The sequence below is a fragment of the Aulonocara sp. 'chitande type north' Nkhata Bay genome, linkage group LG10 (genome assembly GCF_057382095.1).
Source record: "Aulonocara sp. 'chitande type north' Nkhata Bay isolate Kocher_YH1m ecotype deep benthic linkage group LG10, A_spYH_male_GT1.1, whole genome shotgun sequence".
Lineage (NCBI taxonomy): Eukaryota > Metazoa > Chordata > Actinopteri > Cichliformes > Cichlidae > Aulonocara > Aulonocara sp. 'chitande type north' Nkhata Bay.
Window position 1 is genome coordinate 35234578 of NC_141353.1, and position 19343 is coordinate 35253920.

The following is a 19343-nucleotide window of genomic DNA, read 5'->3' on the forward strand; positions in this document are numbered from 1 at the left end:
AAACCATACCAGACATCTTAAGATAATCGTAGAACAAATAAGACAGAATATATATCTAGGTAAAAGTGTTTGTATTGAAAAAAAAAAAAGCAGGCTCTGTAATACTAGCGTGCTTATGTACAAAAAATCTTGTGTGCTGCCTTCTTACAAGTGTTTATTGATAGAATTAGCTGTCAAGCAAATGTGCTTGGGTTAAGAAAAACAAGAATATGTACATTTAATTTCTTCATGCATTAATATCACTGTTGTTTGTTGCTTTGTAAAAGATGGTCTCACTGGACCAGTGTTGGATGTTGAAATAAACATTTATCCATCAGTAACACAGTTTTTACCGTTATCATGACCAGTTTTCACTGAGGAGATAATGACTGTATGTTTGCTGGGATGATAAGTTAATTAAGCATGTGCTTGGTGTTTAGCATAAACACCAACCATGTGCTTGGTGTTTATGCTAAAAGGTTCGGTGGCGCTATGAAGAGAGTTAAATGGAAATCCATCAGATTAATGGAGTTTACTTCTCCCCCCCCCCCCCCCCCCACCCCTTAAAATAACATGGTATGTACCAAACCATGGTTCAGATAGCTGAGCTGAACAGATTTGGAAAGTCAACAGTTTTCTGATGATTGCTTTGATGACTGTTGTAATTTTCTAATTAGTTGTTCTGATACCATAACTATTATGTAGTTGTATTTATTTATTTATGAAATGGGAACAAGCTTTATTTTTAGTCTTTTTTTTTTTTTTTTTTCCGCTCTGCATGTTTACTGTTTCATGTAGTATCATATACATTTAAAGTCATGTCATTTTACTGTGGACTCTGATTATGAGAGAGACGACAATAAACAACATGTACTTGAAAAGTTAGTAAGTACACAAGTGAAGACCAAATATTGGAGCTTATCCTAATTTAAATACAGTGGCATATTTTCAGTGTGTGAATACTGTATCAGACATAAACACTGGGAACTGGGCTTCTCAATATGAGCATATATTCAAAAAGTGATTCGTTTGGGAGGCCATGTTGTAAACAGACCAGGCAAGCGTTATATTGATCTGGGTCCAGATCAAAGGAAATTGTCGACACAGCACTTTGCTGAATAGCTCTACTTTCTTCCCATCTTGTACTGAACTAAAAAAGTGATGATTCAACATCAGCTATAATCTTTAGTCTATTTAATATCCAGATGGTGAGAAGTAGTTTTTCTGGGTTTTAGTTGAGCATCGGTGCGGTATAATACTGTAAGGGTAGTGGAGTTTCTTGTTGTATATGAAACTATTTCAAGCTGTAGGTTAAGTCTCCTACATTCACTCCAGTATGGTTTTAGCTTTTACTCTGTTTATATTTGTACAGCTGTGCTAATTTTAGTGTTTTGTTTGTTTGTTTTTTTTACATCATGATTTTGCTACATTCAGTTCTTACAAGTCGCTCACAGTACAAAAATGTCACATTTACTCTAGTATGTTGTGTAAAACTTTGCCGGAAACCCTCTAATACAGCTTTTTGCATCCTAGTTTCACATCTCTTTCCTCTAAAGGGGGAACACAGGGGGAGAACAAAGACTATCTCACAGCGTGGGATACGAGCTAATCCCACTCACTTCCTGTTTCACTTTAGCCCATATAATGACTTTGCACACGTCGCTTTGCAACATCCAGGTGCCACACAGATGCTTTGGATATGCTAGGGTGGTCAGACAAAATGAATCAATTTTTGCATGGGTGGGAGGTGAAAATTTCCTGGATGTGTATTGTCAACTCCACTAGCAACTTTGTATTACTTTCTCTATCTTAAAGTAAAATTGCTTTTAATTTGGGAGTGTTGTATGCTTTAAAAAAAAAAAAAAAGCTATCCGTTTATTAGCTGTAATGCAGATGGCAATTTGTTCAGCTGCTGTTATGGTAATGAGATATCACTAATATCAGCAGCAGCAGTGACACACAGATAATCTCTGCTTTCATTTGTAAGAAGCTTAGTTACAGTGCTCTTTCGCTACTATGATTAGCATCCAAGTAGCTTCCAATGATAGACGTCATCATTGCTATATTAGGTTTCACCAGTTGCTACATCAGTAGTGACTAGCAACTGCTAATATAATCCATGAATCTTGGCGCTGGTGTGGTTTGGATCAGATTCTCAGATACAGTATTACCAAGAAGGTTAAACATAAAGGCTTTATCAAAAACAGTCTAATGTTATTTCCCCCAATAAAATGAAAAACCAGACTGCCTGCCCCTCAACAGTATAGTATTATATACATAATGAAATCACACCTCATTCTTCTTAGAAATGTCTATTTCAGAGATTTGACAACACTGACATTTGTAACTTTTTCATTGTGTTAAGCTACTTTATTTTCTAAGCTAGCTTCCACATCTTGAAACTGGGATCTAGCCATAGTCAAGTTTGTTTGGACTGTTACTAATATTCCTTTTTCATGTTAGTCTAAGTTAATTTTATGTTGATTGTGTAATCCTGTAATTCTCCTACTATTTGCCTTAGGCTAATTTTGTGAGCAGTTTCAATTTTCAAATGCCAAGTGATGATGGAAAATGCTGTATTTTTAGACATGCTCGACTGAATCATTGAACATCTTGTATTTATTTTTACATCCCATGTGACAGTGTTGTGTCTTCGTGGAGATTCTGACTCAGTGCTTTTTCCTCTACACAGAAGGTGGAAAAGGAAGAGGAGGACAAGCATTTGGTGTTTACTGTATTGTGTGCCTGCATTTAGTTTTATGAGAGAACTGTGGTATTCAGAAGTCTGTCTGCCTGGCCTCTTGTATTATATGATGACAGGAATTCCCCTGACAGACGTGTCACCCACTGAGCAACCAGCCACATGGTTTTATGTACCATCATTATTTATTAATGTTTGACATGGTTCATACTCCAGGGGTCTGCAACTTCCTGCTTGCATATTTAACATTTGCATGTTTGGTTTTAATTTTATGCAGATGGCAAGGAAGCTTATTTTGGTCAGAAATTCATAGGAACGTCCTGATGTGCAAGGCAACTGTTGTATGGCTGAAAAAATAGTCATCATAATTAGTCATAGGCCTCCTTATTTTCACCTTCACAGTTTATTTTCTTGTTTACTCCAAGTAAGCAGCACCGTCTTGGAAAATATTCTCAGTTGTAGATAAAAAGGAGAAGCTGATGACAAGGTATGTATGGGAAGAAGAAAAAGACAGTAAACAATCTTCCCACTTTACCACTGCAGGAACTTTCCCCTGGGAGCATGAAAGCTTTGTTTCCACTGTGGAAACTAATGTTTAAATTAAGTCCTGGGTATTTTTCTACTTCTAAAAAGTCCCTGCTTGGAGGCTAGGGCTTTCAAAAGTCCAGGAAATTTAGTGGAGGGGCCAGATCCTTGTCATTGCTTGAGACACTAGAAAAGTTTCTTGTAGTTTGCATGAAACGCACAAAGTTGTCTACGAACATTTGCTATCTACTCTCTGAGCTGTATGGAAACTTAAGTAAGGCAATGCAAACTGGAAATGGAGAACATTTGCCTTTAAAGTAAAAGCAATCGCTCTTAGCAACTAAATTAAACTTGTCTACGACTTGCTGGATTTGGAATACATTGGGTTGCCTAATTACGTCTGTCCTTTGGTTCATTTTATTATAAAGTATTCTGCATTCCTGTGTAATTTGGAATAAAGAGAGATTGATTCATGACTTGGTGTATTGCAATGCTCAGTGTTACAACAATCCATTAAGAATAGATGTTGATAGAAAACATGGTTACCATTGCTAATTAGAACCTTTACAGTCATCTGATGAATATTGAAGAAAAGAAGTTAACTCTGTTTGCAGCATCAAAATATAGGATTTAAAAAGACAGTCGTATGGTCATGGTTAGGTAGTTAGGTCCAATAATGACACAGGTCACCACCCATGGTGAATAATCATGGGAATAAAGTGGCGTTGTGACACTAGAAGGCTGTAATTTATGATGTAGGGAGTGACAATGGTAGTATCAGAATCCATGTCGTCGAAAGCATGTTTTTGTCAGATGTATATCAATCACACTTGGAATCTGAGTGTGAAACTGCGTGCCTTTTTAAAAAAAAAAAAAAAAAAAAATGTTGAGCATCTAACTCAACTGTTACTACACTCTCTGAATCCCCCTTTTTAAAAGGCAGGTTTTGTGGTGGCATAAGGGTGTGGTCAGACCAAGTTCCTCAGTTTGCCACTTGCCACAAACTGGAGCCTGTTCCAGCCCAGCCCAGAGTGCCGTACACTCTGCCCACATGCTCCACGGCCTTGGCATGCTGTACATTGTGGGATCCAAATTACATCAGTATGGGAGAGCATAAAATGCTGACCCCTCCACAAATCAGCCGCCCTCATATTTTGGTGTGTTTCTGAGACAAAGATTGGCTTTGTCAGTGTCAGTGGCCATTATTTATGTGTATAAAGCCTACAGATAACTTAGAAATAAACTGTGCACAACAGTATCATAAATCTGTTTCCAGAATCTATTTCCAGTAGCATGTTTTAAAAAAAAAAAAAAAAAAAAAAAAAAAAACTACTGATGCTCTCTTTCACAACATACAGTTTCAGGTTAAATAAATCTGAATGTTGTACATTTTCCAGCCTATCCCAGATTCCCCCCCCCCCCCCCCCCCTTTCATGCTGTCTGGAAAAACTGAGAGGAGAACAACTTGCCCATGGCTGAGACAGTTCCTTTATTTGCTTTTGTATGACAGAGTGAAAGCGGCAACAGCACACATAGCACAGCAGTTGGCAACTTGCAGTACTTCCTCATCCTGACTGCTGTATGGAGGTGAAAGCCATTGCTCCTGGCCCTGCATTTCCCCCCGCAGCCTCTTTAGAGCATAACAACAGAGAAATATTTTGTTCATTTTTGCTGCAAGGAACTCAGGCACAAGGTAGACTATAGGACAGCGCCCAGCACCAAAAACGTAAGTGAACTGCTGTGTCTTTTGTTTTGTCAACAATCTGCCATTACTGTTTCATTACTCGCTTCTTTTAGAGCTTCCTATGATTTTACTTTGAATTTAATATAAGATTGGTGACTATAGAATAGTTTAAACCTAGTAAATTCACCACCATGATCTGTTGGAAGGGAAGTTTTAAAAACAGTGGCTAACAGAGGATGCCATATGTTATCCTTATTGTATATTATTTAGCTCAAGCCTTTTTGCTAACCACAGAGCCAGACAGGAAAGAAGTCAAGAGGATGTGATGATTCAGAGTGACATTTAACCTAGTAACTTATTTTCTGTTTCTTATGTGTCCATTGCGGTTTGAAGCATTATATTTGATCATTTCTTGAATCATTCATGCTGCTGCTTCTGCTGGTCAGTGAAGCAGTCTTGTCAGTGCCCATGGTCTGGAGGTAAAGACATACGTTAGCTTAACTCTGCAAAAAGAACTTTGTATCAGTGGCATCCAGTCACACCAGACTTTACTCTGTGCAACAGAGTCTTATCACAAGAAGGCAACAAGTTTTGCAGCCACTCCTTTGTAGGACCTGCAGTTTCAACCTATGTTTTCATTTTTTCATTAAGGTTTGCTTAAAATGAATAGACAGGATCTTCATTCTTATGCACTGCGAGTTATTGATGCAGTAGTTCATTTATATTCTACATGCACTAAATATTTGAAGTGGAGAGCAGTTTGCTTGTCCTGTACTTTTTCAGAGTCTGTATTTAGGGGCAGAGAATGAGCAAAGATCCATTAGCGTGGATTTTTCTCTATGATTGGAGACTATTTGTAGTCATGGCAAGCTGAGCAGGCAAAGTTACATATTTGTAAAATGAATTCCTTTCATTTGGGATTGTATTTAATAATGTAGCTAACAAAAGTAAAATAGATTATTGAATTTTGTATGCAGTAGATTAAGATTAAATTATGAGATTAAGTGAAATGGAAGCATGCAGGAAGTTAGTTGTCAAACCTCAAATTAAGATGTGTGGTTGAATTTGTTGACTTTTCATATAATTCATCTTGGTCTGATTTCAGTGCTTCTCTTGGTTTTGTAATGGTAGCACATTGTCCTCTTTCCTGAAGTTCTATCAGATCACATGATGTGTATGTGATTGTTTTATCCAGGCCCAGACTGATGACTGCTGTCAGTTGCTTTCCTCTTATCTCCTTCTAGCAGCACAGTCTAGAAGCAACTGTCAGAAATTTGGAGAAACTCCTCCTCCTCTCCGTTTCATATTCAGCCTTTATATCATCTTGCCAAGTTTGGAAGCAATATAATTAAGGCAGATGACAACCCATTACTTACTGCTGTGGTGACTGCAAATTATATTTGCCTTTCAAAAATGGCTGTTTTTTAGAGCAGATTCCATATTTAGTTTTTTACCAATCATGAAGAAGTCATAATGTCATCATCCAGCATATGTGTCTCATTAGACTCAGCAAGATGCAGTGTAATAAAACCACTAAATGACTGTCATCTTTCTTGGCTAATGTGCTGTTTACAGGGAGATTCTCACTGTCTTAGTTTTTAGTTCAAGTTTAAAGTTACTTCTGGCTGTCTCTCAAAGACTTTTAGTTTTCACAACTGGGTCGTTGTAAGATAAGTGGGACAGGGCTCTGGCCCCTGAGAATCCTGTCTCTGCAGAGGAAATATGGAAAGGTCATACTGTATATGCAGACTTCTGCAGTGGTCGAGGAAAGTGGAAACAAAATGTATCAGTGTTAAAGTTTAGACACTTATCCTTTCATATTTATTATCTTTTCAAAATGCTTGCCTAGAGCTTTTACTTCCCTTATAGTAACAGCCCCCCCCCCCCCCCCCCCCCAAAAAAAAAAAAAATACAAAAAACAAAACAGCAGCACGATTATACATCCTGGATTGAAACATCCTCAAATGTATCTCACTTCCTCATTTAGCCTACAAAGTGTTCAGGGCAGGTTGAGAAACAGGCACAGCTTGTGCTCTGTAGAGAATGGTGCCATAGCTATGTAATCTGTGTCTGAGGGGAGGTGAGACAGCACGGCTGAAGTGTTAGACTGCTAGGCTAGGCAGGAGCTAGTCATGGGATATTGCCTAGAGAGGCCCGAAGTATCATATGATGGGCCAGCAGGAAAACACATGCTCTGATACAGTCAATAAAGCAACTGAATATATTGTGCTGTTAACCAGTACCTAAGCACCTAAAAGTGTACTTACTTAAGATAATTTCACACTGTATGTGCCAACTACTCGTTACTGCAGCATCGTTTGTCCTGCTCTAAATTGCTACACACATGCAGCAGTTCAGTCACTGCAGTACAAAATGTATAAATAGTTGAGACTGGAGGGCGGAAAAAAGGTGGCCTTCCTGTTGGGAAGTCATGGTTGTACAGGCTTAAGTGACTAGAGAGTACTATTCTCATCAAGAGTCCTCTGCTTCTTAGATAATCAAGTTACCACACAACCACGATCAATAAGTCAGCCAACCCTTTGCGAGCTACCGAACCTTTTTACCAGTATGCTCTGTCTTTGCACTCTGACCTCCATTTCCTTCAGCTGCTCAGATGAGCGCATTACCCACATCAAATGCAAACCTTTAACAGTCACCCTGACCACATCATATTATATTATTGTGCTGCTTTTAAAGGGAGCCTGTTGTGTGTGTCTTTTCCAGCTTCATATTTTTATCCCAGGACTTTACTCAAGTAGCTTTGCATGAGTTTATTAACTTGTACCGAGCCTTGGTGCAGTTGATCATTTCATGGTTTTGAGTAGCTATGTGTCTTCTGAGATTGTATAAGAGTTATTCCCTCTTTTTGATAATGTAATGATCCAAGAGTGGAAAACAAAAAGTGTCTTAGACATGATGCTTAGAGACGTCTGATGCCTGTAGTTTGTTTGTTTGTTTGTTTGTTGGCTCACAGGTATTTCGTGTGTTTCATTACTTCAAACACTGGCCATGTTTATCATGAACATCCAAAATCAGTACACCGTATCTCAGTATATCCTGTATATGACAGAAAATAAGAAAAATTGCAAAAGGCCTATTTTTACCATATTTCTTATACAGCCACTTCTGCCATTTTCACACTGCATATGTAACTTCTACTGGTGTGGAGATGAAGTGGAGTCTTGGTCAGTGCTGCTGGTATGAACAAATCAGATAAGAGACTGTGTTCTTTCTCCTCCCTCCTACAGGAAGTGGCTCAATAGTGTTTCTGCTAAAATAACTTAAGCTCGCTGCAGAGGCACCTCCTGGCTAGTATTTTTTGGAACAGTAATAAATATCACATGTCAGTGCTAATCCATTATAGTCATCTTATAACCTGAGGAAAATGTGCTGCCTATTTTTCAGGGTTTCCTTTTATATGTACTGGAGGGAAACATTATCCAGGGTCTTTCCTGGCTCATCAGTAGGCATGATCTATCCACATACAGTAAAGCCAATGAGTATGTGTTAGCGTATTTAGCAGAACTCTACGAATATTCTTTTAAAGTTTAGTGTTTGATAAACATAATTGTAAATTAAGATCAGTTAAATAAAGCATAATAAAGAAACAAATGGAGGAAAGATGGAAACATGAACATGAAAAATAAAGATGAACACAGTATGATGATAACAAAAATATATAAACTATATAAATAAAAATAATAATCACAATAACAATGACTGTAAAGATTTCTAAAAGCCTAAGCGGCTTCAGGCGGTGTCATATCATGCTCTCAGAGTTGTGTTTGTTGTTCAGTTGCTTTTTCTATTAAAGGGCAAGTCGTGTTCATATTTCACTGCTGCCTCTGGGAGATGGAGTAGAGCTCAGCAGTTAAAACAAAGCAGCCTTGACCAAGTCTGTCCTGACCATCTGTTGGGAAAATCTGCCCACCTACTGCAGATCCTACATACTTAGACTAATGCTATTATCTATTATTCATTATCGTTTTACCATATTGAATAACTTCCGCTTTTGTCTGGACTTTTTTTCAGGTGTAGTCCGCTGACACCTAGCCATGATGAAAGCGGGCGCCACCAAAGTGGGGCTGCCCAAGCCTGGACTCCAGGAACGAGTAAGGCAGGCCCCCTCAACGTCCTCTGCCTCCACCACCTCCTCAGCCATGAAGACCTCCAGATCCTCCAACACGTTGGCCTCAGATCAGCGCCTTAGCAAGGTAAGTCACAGGTGCAGTGATACACAGATTAACCCTGCTAATGTTGGTTTAAATAAAAGCATGTCAAAACATTAAGAAGAACTTTATTAGACTTGCATGACTTTTACTAAGCGCAGATGTGTTTTTAGCTGAAAAGAGCCAGCAGTGATGATGCCTTGACAAAGCCTCCACCAGGAGCTACTGCCTCCGGTTCCCGGATGAAGAAGACTGTGACTACAGGAGCCATTTCTGATCTCGCTGAGGCCCGCCCTCGCAGCTTGTCAGGTGGGACACTTTCAACAACTAGTTTTAGAAACTTTCCTTAGGAGAAAAAAAGACCCAGTATAAAATATGAAAGGAAAAGGATGCATGTCTTCATAAATTATTATAATTAAGAGTACATATTAATTAAATATGCACTCTTATTCATAGAGTGCATATTTTGTGTCAGAGTTGAAGAGCTAACTATTTGCAGCCACTAGAGGGCCACATTTCATTACTAAAGTTGTCTGTTATGGGTTCCCAGTTACTGGTGGGAACTGGCAGCTTCACAAATGCTTCTTTTTATTTCTTACCCTTTTTATTCATTTATTTTTTGTATCTATATTTTTTTTCACAATTTGTTGGTACTAGTGAGGTGCAGGTGGCCAAGTACTGAGACTCTCAAGCTTTTGGTCCAAACATTAGATACTGGACAGATTCATGACCTGTCTCTTCTCACATCTGCTCAGCAAATTGAACAGCAGGATATGTTTTGGATGAAATTGGGTTTGAGGAGAGGTCAAGGTTGAGTGATGGGGGGATACTAATATAACTATGTGGATTGATAATACCAAATCTGAAGTGGGACTGGAATAAACAGTATATTTAGCTGTTTATATGTTAATGTCCTTGTATTTATTTTTAATCTCTTTGGGCAAATGATAAAAAATAGTGAAACTTCAACTTTAAAAATGCAAAAGTGTAATTAACATTAACTTCAACATGGTGTTTGTTAGTTGTAGAGTTTTGTGTTTGTTTGTTTTTCTGTTTGTTTGCATTTTCATTAGCAAAAGATGACTTAAGTTCCTTGAGCTAATATCCACTGTTCTTGTGGCAGACCTCATTTCCCCAAATCTGAAGACCAGAGTCAGAGGAGAGCTGATACAACCAGCAGATTGACAGAAACTGTAAATCCAAGAAGCAATTACCATAATGAATGCATGACATTTCCTATGAAATGTCTTCATTTTACACAGTTAGAGTGAGGATTAAGATCTCTTTATTGTTCACAAAATTTCATTTATTTATCTGTTTTTAATTAATAAGTATCCAAATTTTTTTATGAATCAAAGAAAACATTTCTACAGTTGGCAAAATTATGTTAGATTACATCAAGTGCCATTTAGTTTTCTGTCTACGGCTATCACATGTTTAGACGCACTTGGACAAAGGCTATTATAGTTAACAAAATGAAACTCAAAACTAAGACTGTAAACTGTGATATGAAAAACATTTTAGTAAAAAAATAGATGTTTGAGAAAAATTTAAACTAACTGAAACAATTTGTGAAATTTGAAAACAAACTTGCATTACAAAAAAGAATAAACAGAGCAATTCCAATTGCGCCTTTGCACATTTTGTGCACTGGCCCTCGGTAGAGAAAATATATCCTTAGTTTAAGTTTTTGTTAGTCTGGTAAAAACAAAATTTATTACATCTTGCCTGATGAGACATTGGTGGATATGCTTCTTAAGATTTTGGATGTCTACAAAACTGTGGGTTACTGCATACAATAATTAAAAAGACTAAAACTGACACTGGAACTAATAAAAGCTAAAATAAAATTAAACATTTTCAAATGATAAAAACTAAACTGAAACAAGAAAATCCACTCTGTAAACTAACTGAACTGAAAAAGGAAAAGTCAAAATGAAATAAAAATACAAACTAATTAGAAAATACAAAACTATAATAAGTCTGTTTGAGACAAATACTCAGTCAGACATGTTGCTAGGATGTACTATTTTAGGATGTCTTATTTTTCCAGCTACAAACCGGATTCCAAAAAAGTTGGGACACTAAACAAATTGTGAATAAAAACTGAATGCAACGGTGTGGAGATGGCAAATGTCAATATTTTATTCAGAATAGAACATAAATCATGGAACAAAAGTTGAAACTGAGAAAATTTATCATTTTAAGGGGAAAATATGGTGATTCAAAATATCATGGTGTCAACAAATCCCAAAAAAGTTGGGACAAGGCCATTTTCACCACTGTGTGGCATCTCCCCTTCTTCTTACAACACTCAACAGACGTCTGGGGACCGAGGAGACCAGTTTCTCAAGTTTAGAAATAGGAATGCTCTCCCATTCTTGTCTAATACAGGCCTCTAACTGTTCAATCGTCTTGGGCCTTCTTTGTCGCACCTTCCTCTTTATGATGCGCCAAATGTTCTCAATAGGTGAAAGATCTGGACTGCAGACTGGCCATTTCAGTACCCGGATCCTTCTCCTACGCAGCAATGATGTTGTGATTGATGCAGAATGTGGCCTCTCATTATCTTGTTGAAAAATGCAGGGTTTTCCCTGAAAGAGATGACGTCTGGATGGGAGCATATGTTGTTCCAGAACCTGAATATATTTTTCTGCATTGATGGGGCCTTTCCAGACATGCAAGCTGCCCATGCCACACACACTCATGCAACCCCATACCATCAGAGATGCAGGCTTCTGAACTGAGCGTTGATAACAACTTGGGTTGTCCTTGTCTTCTTTGGTCCGGATGACATGGCGTCCCACATTTCCAAAAAGAACTTCGAATCGTGACTCGTCTGACCACAGAGCAGTCTTCCATTTTGCCACACTCCATTTTAAATCATCCCTGGCCCAGTGAAAACGCCTGAGCTTGTGGATCTTGCTTAGAAATGGCTTCTTCTTTGCACTGTAGAGTTTCAGCTGGCAATGGCGGATGGCACAGTGGATTGTGTTCACTGACAATAGTTTCTGGAAGTATTCCTGAGCCCATTCTGTGATTTCCTTTACAGTAGCATTCCTGTTTGTGGTGCAGTGTCGTTTAAGGGCCCGAAGATCACGGGCATCCAGTATCACAGTAGCCCTTGACCCTTACGCACAGAGATTGTTCCAGATTCTCTGAATCTTTGGATGATGTTATGTACAGTTGATGATGATAACTGCAAAGTCTTTGCAATTTTTCGCTGGGTAACACCTTTCTGATATTGCTTCACTATCTTTCTGCGCAACATTGTGGGAATTGGTGATCCTTTACCCATCTTGGCTTCTGAGAGACACTGCCACTCTTAGAAGCTCTTTTTATACCCAATCATGTTGCCAATTAACCTAATTAGTGTTAATTGGTCTTCCAGCTCTTCGTTATGCTCAAATTTACTTTTTCCAGCCTCTTATTGCTGCTTGTCCCAACTTTTTTGGGATTTGTTGACAACGTGTAATTTTGAATCAACATATTTTTCCTTTGAAATTATACATTTTCTCGGATTAAACTTTTGATCTGTCATCTACGTTCTATTCTGAATAAAATATTGACATTTGCTATCGCCACATCATTGCATTCAGTTTTTATTCACAATTTGTTTAGTGTCCCAACTTTTATGCAATCCGGTTTGTACAACAACACTGCTTTTAATAAATATGGTGTGTAAACAAGAGCATAATTGTAAGAGCTGCTGAGAAGTATTAGGGGTTCGTGAGACATTTCACTACATAAAATTTAGATTTTATTGATAAGTATTTGGATGAAATAGAGAGGAAAAATTAAAAATTTGTAAATTTGTGATTAAAATTTTGGCTATTCAATAACAGAATGCACAGGGTCAGCAGTAGCTATATAATGAACATTTGAATGTTTGAAATAGGACATTCTGCCCAGACTGAAAGATGTCTAGGTTGAATGTTAGGTTTAGTTTTAGCGCTAAGATGGTGTTGACTAAATGATCAATGCTAATTGGGGAGCATATGGTGGCTCAGTGTAGTACTTTTTACCTTTTAGTAAATTCAAATGCAAGTATCTTGTTATCCATGACCTTGTGTGGTGATATTAAACTTTGCATTGGCTATTAAACAGAACAGCTACATGATGGCAAAATGCATATTACATGTAGAACAAATATGATGGGTGATAATGACAGGGATTTGTTTGCAGTAATTAATGTTGTGCATACCCTTAGTGTGGGAGAAAGCTGTGTTTGTTTATGGCAGCCCATCCAAACAGTGTGTGGATGCTGTGCTCTGGTGAATTTCTTCTTCAAAGGGCTCTTGTGCAGAAGCGCAGATAATTGAATTCTATTTGACAAAAGACTCCCGAGGAGCTCAGAAACCACAGCCAAGTGAGGCTCTCAGTTCTTTCATACACAATTAGACCATGATCAGCTTTCACCGGATTGAGCTCTAATTAACCAAAGTTTGCTTTTTCAAAGCATTTTCACACCCAAGGACAAGAACAGATGCCCAATTTATGCTATTCATGATAAATTCATTACAAACTTGCTTTGACCTAGTTTTGCTTGGAAATTTCTAGTATCCAATTCCATTTGAATACAGAGATATACCGTAGAGGAAAACCTCTTTAAAATATGGTTGTGATGCTGTCATATTCAAATGAGAACCAAGGAAAAAAAGAATGTTCCCATTGAACTTTTTTGTGATTTCCTGCCTCTTTGGAGCTAAAGGAGGCCACCCAAAAAACAGATAAGATATCAGTGGAAAGCCCAGGATGTCCTCTATTTAGTAAACCAGGACTTGGTTGGGTAGTTCGAATAAGTCAAAAATAAGAGCAAAAACAAGTGTCCGTTACAAAGGACATAAATGAATAGGCTGGTTGTCAGGAGGGTAAGACTGTTTTATATCAGCGAAAATATAATCTTTTTGTGTAACACAAAGATCACTTAGATTGTTTTTCAGCCAAGTTGCTGATCTTAACTGGCGTCTAGTTCATGTGCAGAAATGAAAACATCTGAAAGATTTTATCATCTTCATTTTTTTATGTGCCCAAATCCCCAAATATGTTCGTCTCTTCAAATAGAATTCATCAAAATATGAACTCTGCTTTCACTGAGTTGAGATTAACTTCTTAAAAGAACCCCAGGCTAACAGGCATATTCTGACCTTGTGTGTAGTTGTAGGACAAACGTGACAAGAGTGGATGTTTTTGCTGTATGATTCCCTTCAGGCCATCTGTGTTGTTCTGCACCTGCAGTGAGGCGGAGCACGTCAAGACATAAGAAGATACACAAGTGGATGTGTCAAACGTGTCAAAAAAGCAAAGCCATTGAGCATGCTGAGAATGAAATGTGACACATGAAATAGCAGCGATGGTCAGCCCTGAATACAGCTTTCGGCAATTATCATTTAGCTTGCTGCTTCCAATACTAAATCAGAATTCCAAAATAGTCTCACAGCGGGGAATGACAGGCTTTGAATATAGATTGGGGTGATGCTTTGTGGCCTTTCAAACCGTTTGTGATGTAATGCTCAGAAATGTCTTGGATGTTTGCATTTATTGATGTGGAAGGAGAGTAAATATCTGCTTGAAGAAGATTTACTTTTTGAGTGTGCAGAGAAGTGAAATATTCAACATTTGCATTGTGACATTTTGGGATAAAAATGTTGACTTTGATGCTGTAATGTGTCATCAGGCTTGCCTTAGTGATACCGTCAGCTTTCATGTGGGTTATAAGCACATGAGCTGCTCCCTAGCGAATAAGTGACATTACGTACTGACATGAAGCCATCAAGCTATCAAGGCTTACTGGGCTCTAAGGCACATTGCAGCAGAACTGTCATCACATGCGTCAAACAGTAAATTGAGTCTTTTCTCACCTATATTTTGTGCCTGTGGTTTCAGGCAGGTTTCAGTTGTTGAATAAGAACTAATGCATAATTTATTATTTTTGGAGATTCATGAGAAGTGGGTCAGATGTGATATCGTGCACACTTTTGGAAGATAAACAACATAATTCTTGCGCTAATTAGGGAGCAAATTCACCTTCATGCAACAGTCTACAGTCTTTTTTAGAAACTGATCTGTGATATTTCTTTCCATAGAACTGAATAGATTTCAACTGTTTTATTATAATCTTTGAAAAAAAATATCATCTCTGTGTAGTTATTATCTGCTTAGTTATTGGGTTTGTATTGCAAATTATGCATCACTCTGGAGCTGCTTGAAACACTGCATTACTTCATAAGATTAGAGAGAATGGAGTCATACTGAGTAGGGAAGATGTAATGGGGAAAAATATGGAGTCATGGGGCAGAGGCACACTCACAGCAGTCTCTTAAAAAAAGCTCCTCTGACTGCCAGTCTTAACCCACCTTTGTCTGTCCCATGCAAGCTGTGGCCCACCCTCACAGCATGTCATAGTAATGAATCAAAACTGTTATTTTTGCTAATGGAGTCTATCCCCTTATCCCCTCTGGCACTTTACCAACTGTGCCATGCTGTTAGACAACGGGTTAAAACCCAGCCTCATCCTGATGACTTATTTAAAACTCCTAATCAATAATTCAGTAAAGCTTTCACTCAGAGGGGTCCCTGTGGAGTGAGCAAGAACAGGGGAGATGAAGCTGCCCTGCTCTATAAATAAAAAGCATGTTCGGGACTGAAAATGCATAACTTTATAAATGGGAGCATCTAAGGATCACAGCTTTCTTTCACATCTGTGCAGCCAATGTGTTCACTCTGGTCACTGATGTGATCAGAGTTCTTGTTTAGTTAGGGGTTGTTGTTGTTGTTTTGTTTTTGTTTTTTAAATATCCGATTATCGTAATCTAATATTTATTATGATATTTTGTAATATTAATGTTATTATTAGACAAAATTCACATTGCTTTACTCCTGGATTTATCCACCTTAATTTATCCTTTATTGATCACATGTTTTCATGTCACGTGATGTTTAGTGGTTATACCAGTGAGAGAGATTGAGCAACACTGACTTTATAAGTAGCAATGACTGTCATAAGATGTTATCTCTTATTAATATAATAATGTAATGTAGGTTTGTTGTATAAATAGGTTTGAGATGTACTGTAGCTGTAGTCATTGTACATGCATATATGATGCTTTCTTATACATTTTTATCTAATATATCTAATTGTCATCATGTGTTATACCTGCGATAATGTGCCAGCCAATATCATAGGAGATTTCTTATATAAATTGATTTGAGCTGAATTGTATTGTAAAAGTGCAAGACTTTGTCATCATGTCATATTATTGCCGTATTTGATCTCATATCGGATCGTATCTCATTCTTACTCCCTTTGTATAGATTTTGTAGGCTGTGTCGCTTTTTACATCAAGGTTGACGACTCCAACCAACATGAGGAGTTTTTGAGAGCGGGGCATTTTTAAGTACAGACACCTTAATGTGTTTTGTGTTTCTTCTGCAATTCTCCTAATGACATGTCAGTGCAGTGCTTTCCCAGTGTAACTCAGGAGACTATACTGACAAGCTTTCTCATAGAGGGAGGGTATTTTTATAGGTGGGCTATGCAAAGGTTATTGGTGTGATGATCAGCACTACTCGAGGAATACTCTTTGGGTGGAGGCAGATGATTTACAAGAGACAAGTTTTCATTATTAGTGTGAATACTATAGTTATTCATTAACATCCAGTGTCTTCTTTGTGAACTTGCCTGTCATACAGTGATGGAGTTGAGGTTGGCTGGCTAAACCTGATAGAGTTTGACTTTGTTTTCTATTAATGAGTTTATAGCTTGTGTCAGTTTTCTAATAGTGCCTGAATTCACTGTCTGAAGAAAAAGAAGATGTCAGATAATGGTTAAGGGTCAATGATCTGCAGAGCCAGGAGACAGAGGTGTGCTTCAGGTACTATGGACCCCATACTGTCTGTAAATTTTACTATGCACAACCCAGACACCACACTCAGCCATAGCACATGGTCCCAGCAGGGCCCTGTCTGCTTGCGTCAGGCAGGAGGAAAACTGGTATGGTCCTAGAACTCCTCATACAGTACATGTCAGATAAATTAATCAAACGTGTTACAGTCCACTGAGACACCTCATTCAGCATAAGCAGTCAGCCATAGCAAACAGACACACAATGAAAAGCCGTGAGACATACAGTGCAGTGAAAAAGTATTTGCACTCTTCCTGATTCCTTAGTGGGTTTTTTATTTTTATATTTGTCACACTTACATGTTTCGGATCATCAAGCCGTAATTAATAATACACAAAGATAACCTGAAATACAAAAGGCAAGATATGATATGAATATGGCAATAATATGATATGATGACACAGTTTTGCACCTTTACAATATAATTCAGTGTTTACATGGCTCAAATCAATTTATTTATATAAGAAATCTCCTATGATGATTTCATTCAATAAAGGAAAAAGCTATCTAAATCTGCCTGCCCCTATGTGAAAAAGTAATTGGCTCCTATACCTAAAAACTGGTTGTGCTACTCTTATCAGCAAGACCTGCAAATCAAGTATTTGTGATAACTTCCAGTGAGTCATTCATGTCAATGTGGAGGAATTTTGTTCCACCCTTCTTGTTGTGCAGCGTTTTTTTTTTTTGTTTTTTTTTTGTTTGTTTTTTTTTGTTTTGTTTTTTTTAACATGAATGCCCTGTGCAAACTCATGCAGAAGCAACATTTGACCAAGTCGTCCCAAAAATCGTAATTTTCCGGGGGGGGGGGTTAGCCATGCAGAGGTGGACGTGCTGATGTGTTTCAGATTGTCCTGCCACATAACCCAAGCTTCAGGGCACAAACTGATGACTGGACACTCTCCATCAGGGTTATAGAGAGAATTATAACCCTGCAATTATAATTATATACAGAATTATAGATTCCATCTATTATAACAAGTCATCCATGTCCTGAAGCAGTGAGGCATCCCCAGACCATCACACTACCACCACCATGTTTGACTGTTGGTATGATGTTCTTTTTATAATATTTAGTGTTAGTTTTACATGAATTGCTGTTTTTTCAAGGCAATATGTATGACATGTGCCCTTGATGTAATTTTGGTAGTGCAGTCACTCCAAGGAAAGTTCATCACTGTTCCACAGTTTCTCCATTTGTGGATGGATATAGATGGATCTCACTGTGGTTCACTTCATTTCCATATTGATACATGTCAGTGACTTTGTTTCCTTTTCTTTCGTTTGTAGCAAGATGTGTTGCTTTTTGAGATCTTTTGCCCTGCTTCACTTTGTCAGACAGGTTCTATTTAGGGGATTCTTTGATTAAACTAGTTTTCAGTAATCAGGTGTGAATTTAACTTTTATAAATAAAAGTGTGTTTATTTATAATTAATTTGTGATTTAAGAAATGCAGTAAATACTTTTTTCACACAGGACTGGGTAGCTTTGAATAGTTTTTGTCCCCTAATAAATGAAATTATTATCCAAAAATCAAATTTGGTATTTACACAGGTTAACCTTGTCTAATATCTGAACATAATCTGATGATGATCTGTGTGAGAAATATGCATAAAACATAAGACATGAGGCTGATACTTTTTCACAGGACTGTATATGCTTACCGTATCTACAGAGAGTATTAAAAAAAGTAGCATTACTGTTTATCTCTTCCTTTTGTCTCCCATAATGATCATAAAACGGTATGATTGTGTTCTCTATTTATTTTGCATACAGTGGAAAAGAAGCTTACGTTAAGCAGTTATAGCTTTGCTCTTGTATCTGGGATCAACTCAGGCTAAATGCATTTTGCGCTTTTTAGGTTTGCTGGCCAGAGTTTTGGCTCAAAGTTTGAAATTCCTCTGTGTAGAAGCCCGTGACCCCAGCGAGTCACCGAAAGACACTAGACAAAGAGCAGTGGTCTTGCCAAATTTTGAAAGGGGTCTCTTGGACCCGCAGAGATGAACATCCTGCAGTGAGGAGAACATTCTTAGTTGGATTAGAGGCATGTTTGTTTACCAAGGTGGATGTGCTGCTCCAAGAGGAGAGAAGAAAATATTAGGAAAGGAAGAGGAAGCTGTATAAGCAGTTTATGCAACAATCATATGATATGAAAAGACCCGTACAGTGTTGTATCAAAGGGCTGAATATTCAGGCTGACGTGGGCAGAATCGTGTAGCAAACTAGATCTTCCTTGCAGCTACTAGAGAATTTTTAAATGGCTTCTCTGTTAATAATATTTTCTAATTCAAAACTATATTCAACTAAAAATGCACAACTATAAATGACCTTTGCATTATTATTCTGCTTATCAGTACATTTCTACAGTTCTTTTGAGCAGAAAG

General features: G+C 37.8%; 1 protein-coding gene across 4 annotated transcripts in view; it reads left to right on the forward strand.

Annotated features, from left to right (window-relative positions):
* specc1 (sperm antigen with calponin homology and coiled-coil domains 1) overlaps window positions 1-19343 on the forward strand; it is an 81202-nt gene that overhangs the window by 6708 nt on the left and 55151 nt on the right. For 3 of the 4 annotated variants that reach the window (XM_086309687.1, XM_086309690.1, XM_086309689.1), the window contains exons 2-3: window positions 8922-9103; window positions 9232-9367. In XM_086309687.1, the coding sequence (XP_086165813.1) occupies window positions 8945-9103; window positions 9232-9367 (295 nt within the window). In that variant the 5' untranslated portion in view covers window positions 8922-8944. Of the gene's footprint in view, window positions 1-4715; window positions 4932-8921; window positions 9104-9231; window positions 9368-19343 lie in introns of all 4 variants that reach the window. The other variant, XM_086309688.1, reaches the window with a different exon arrangement.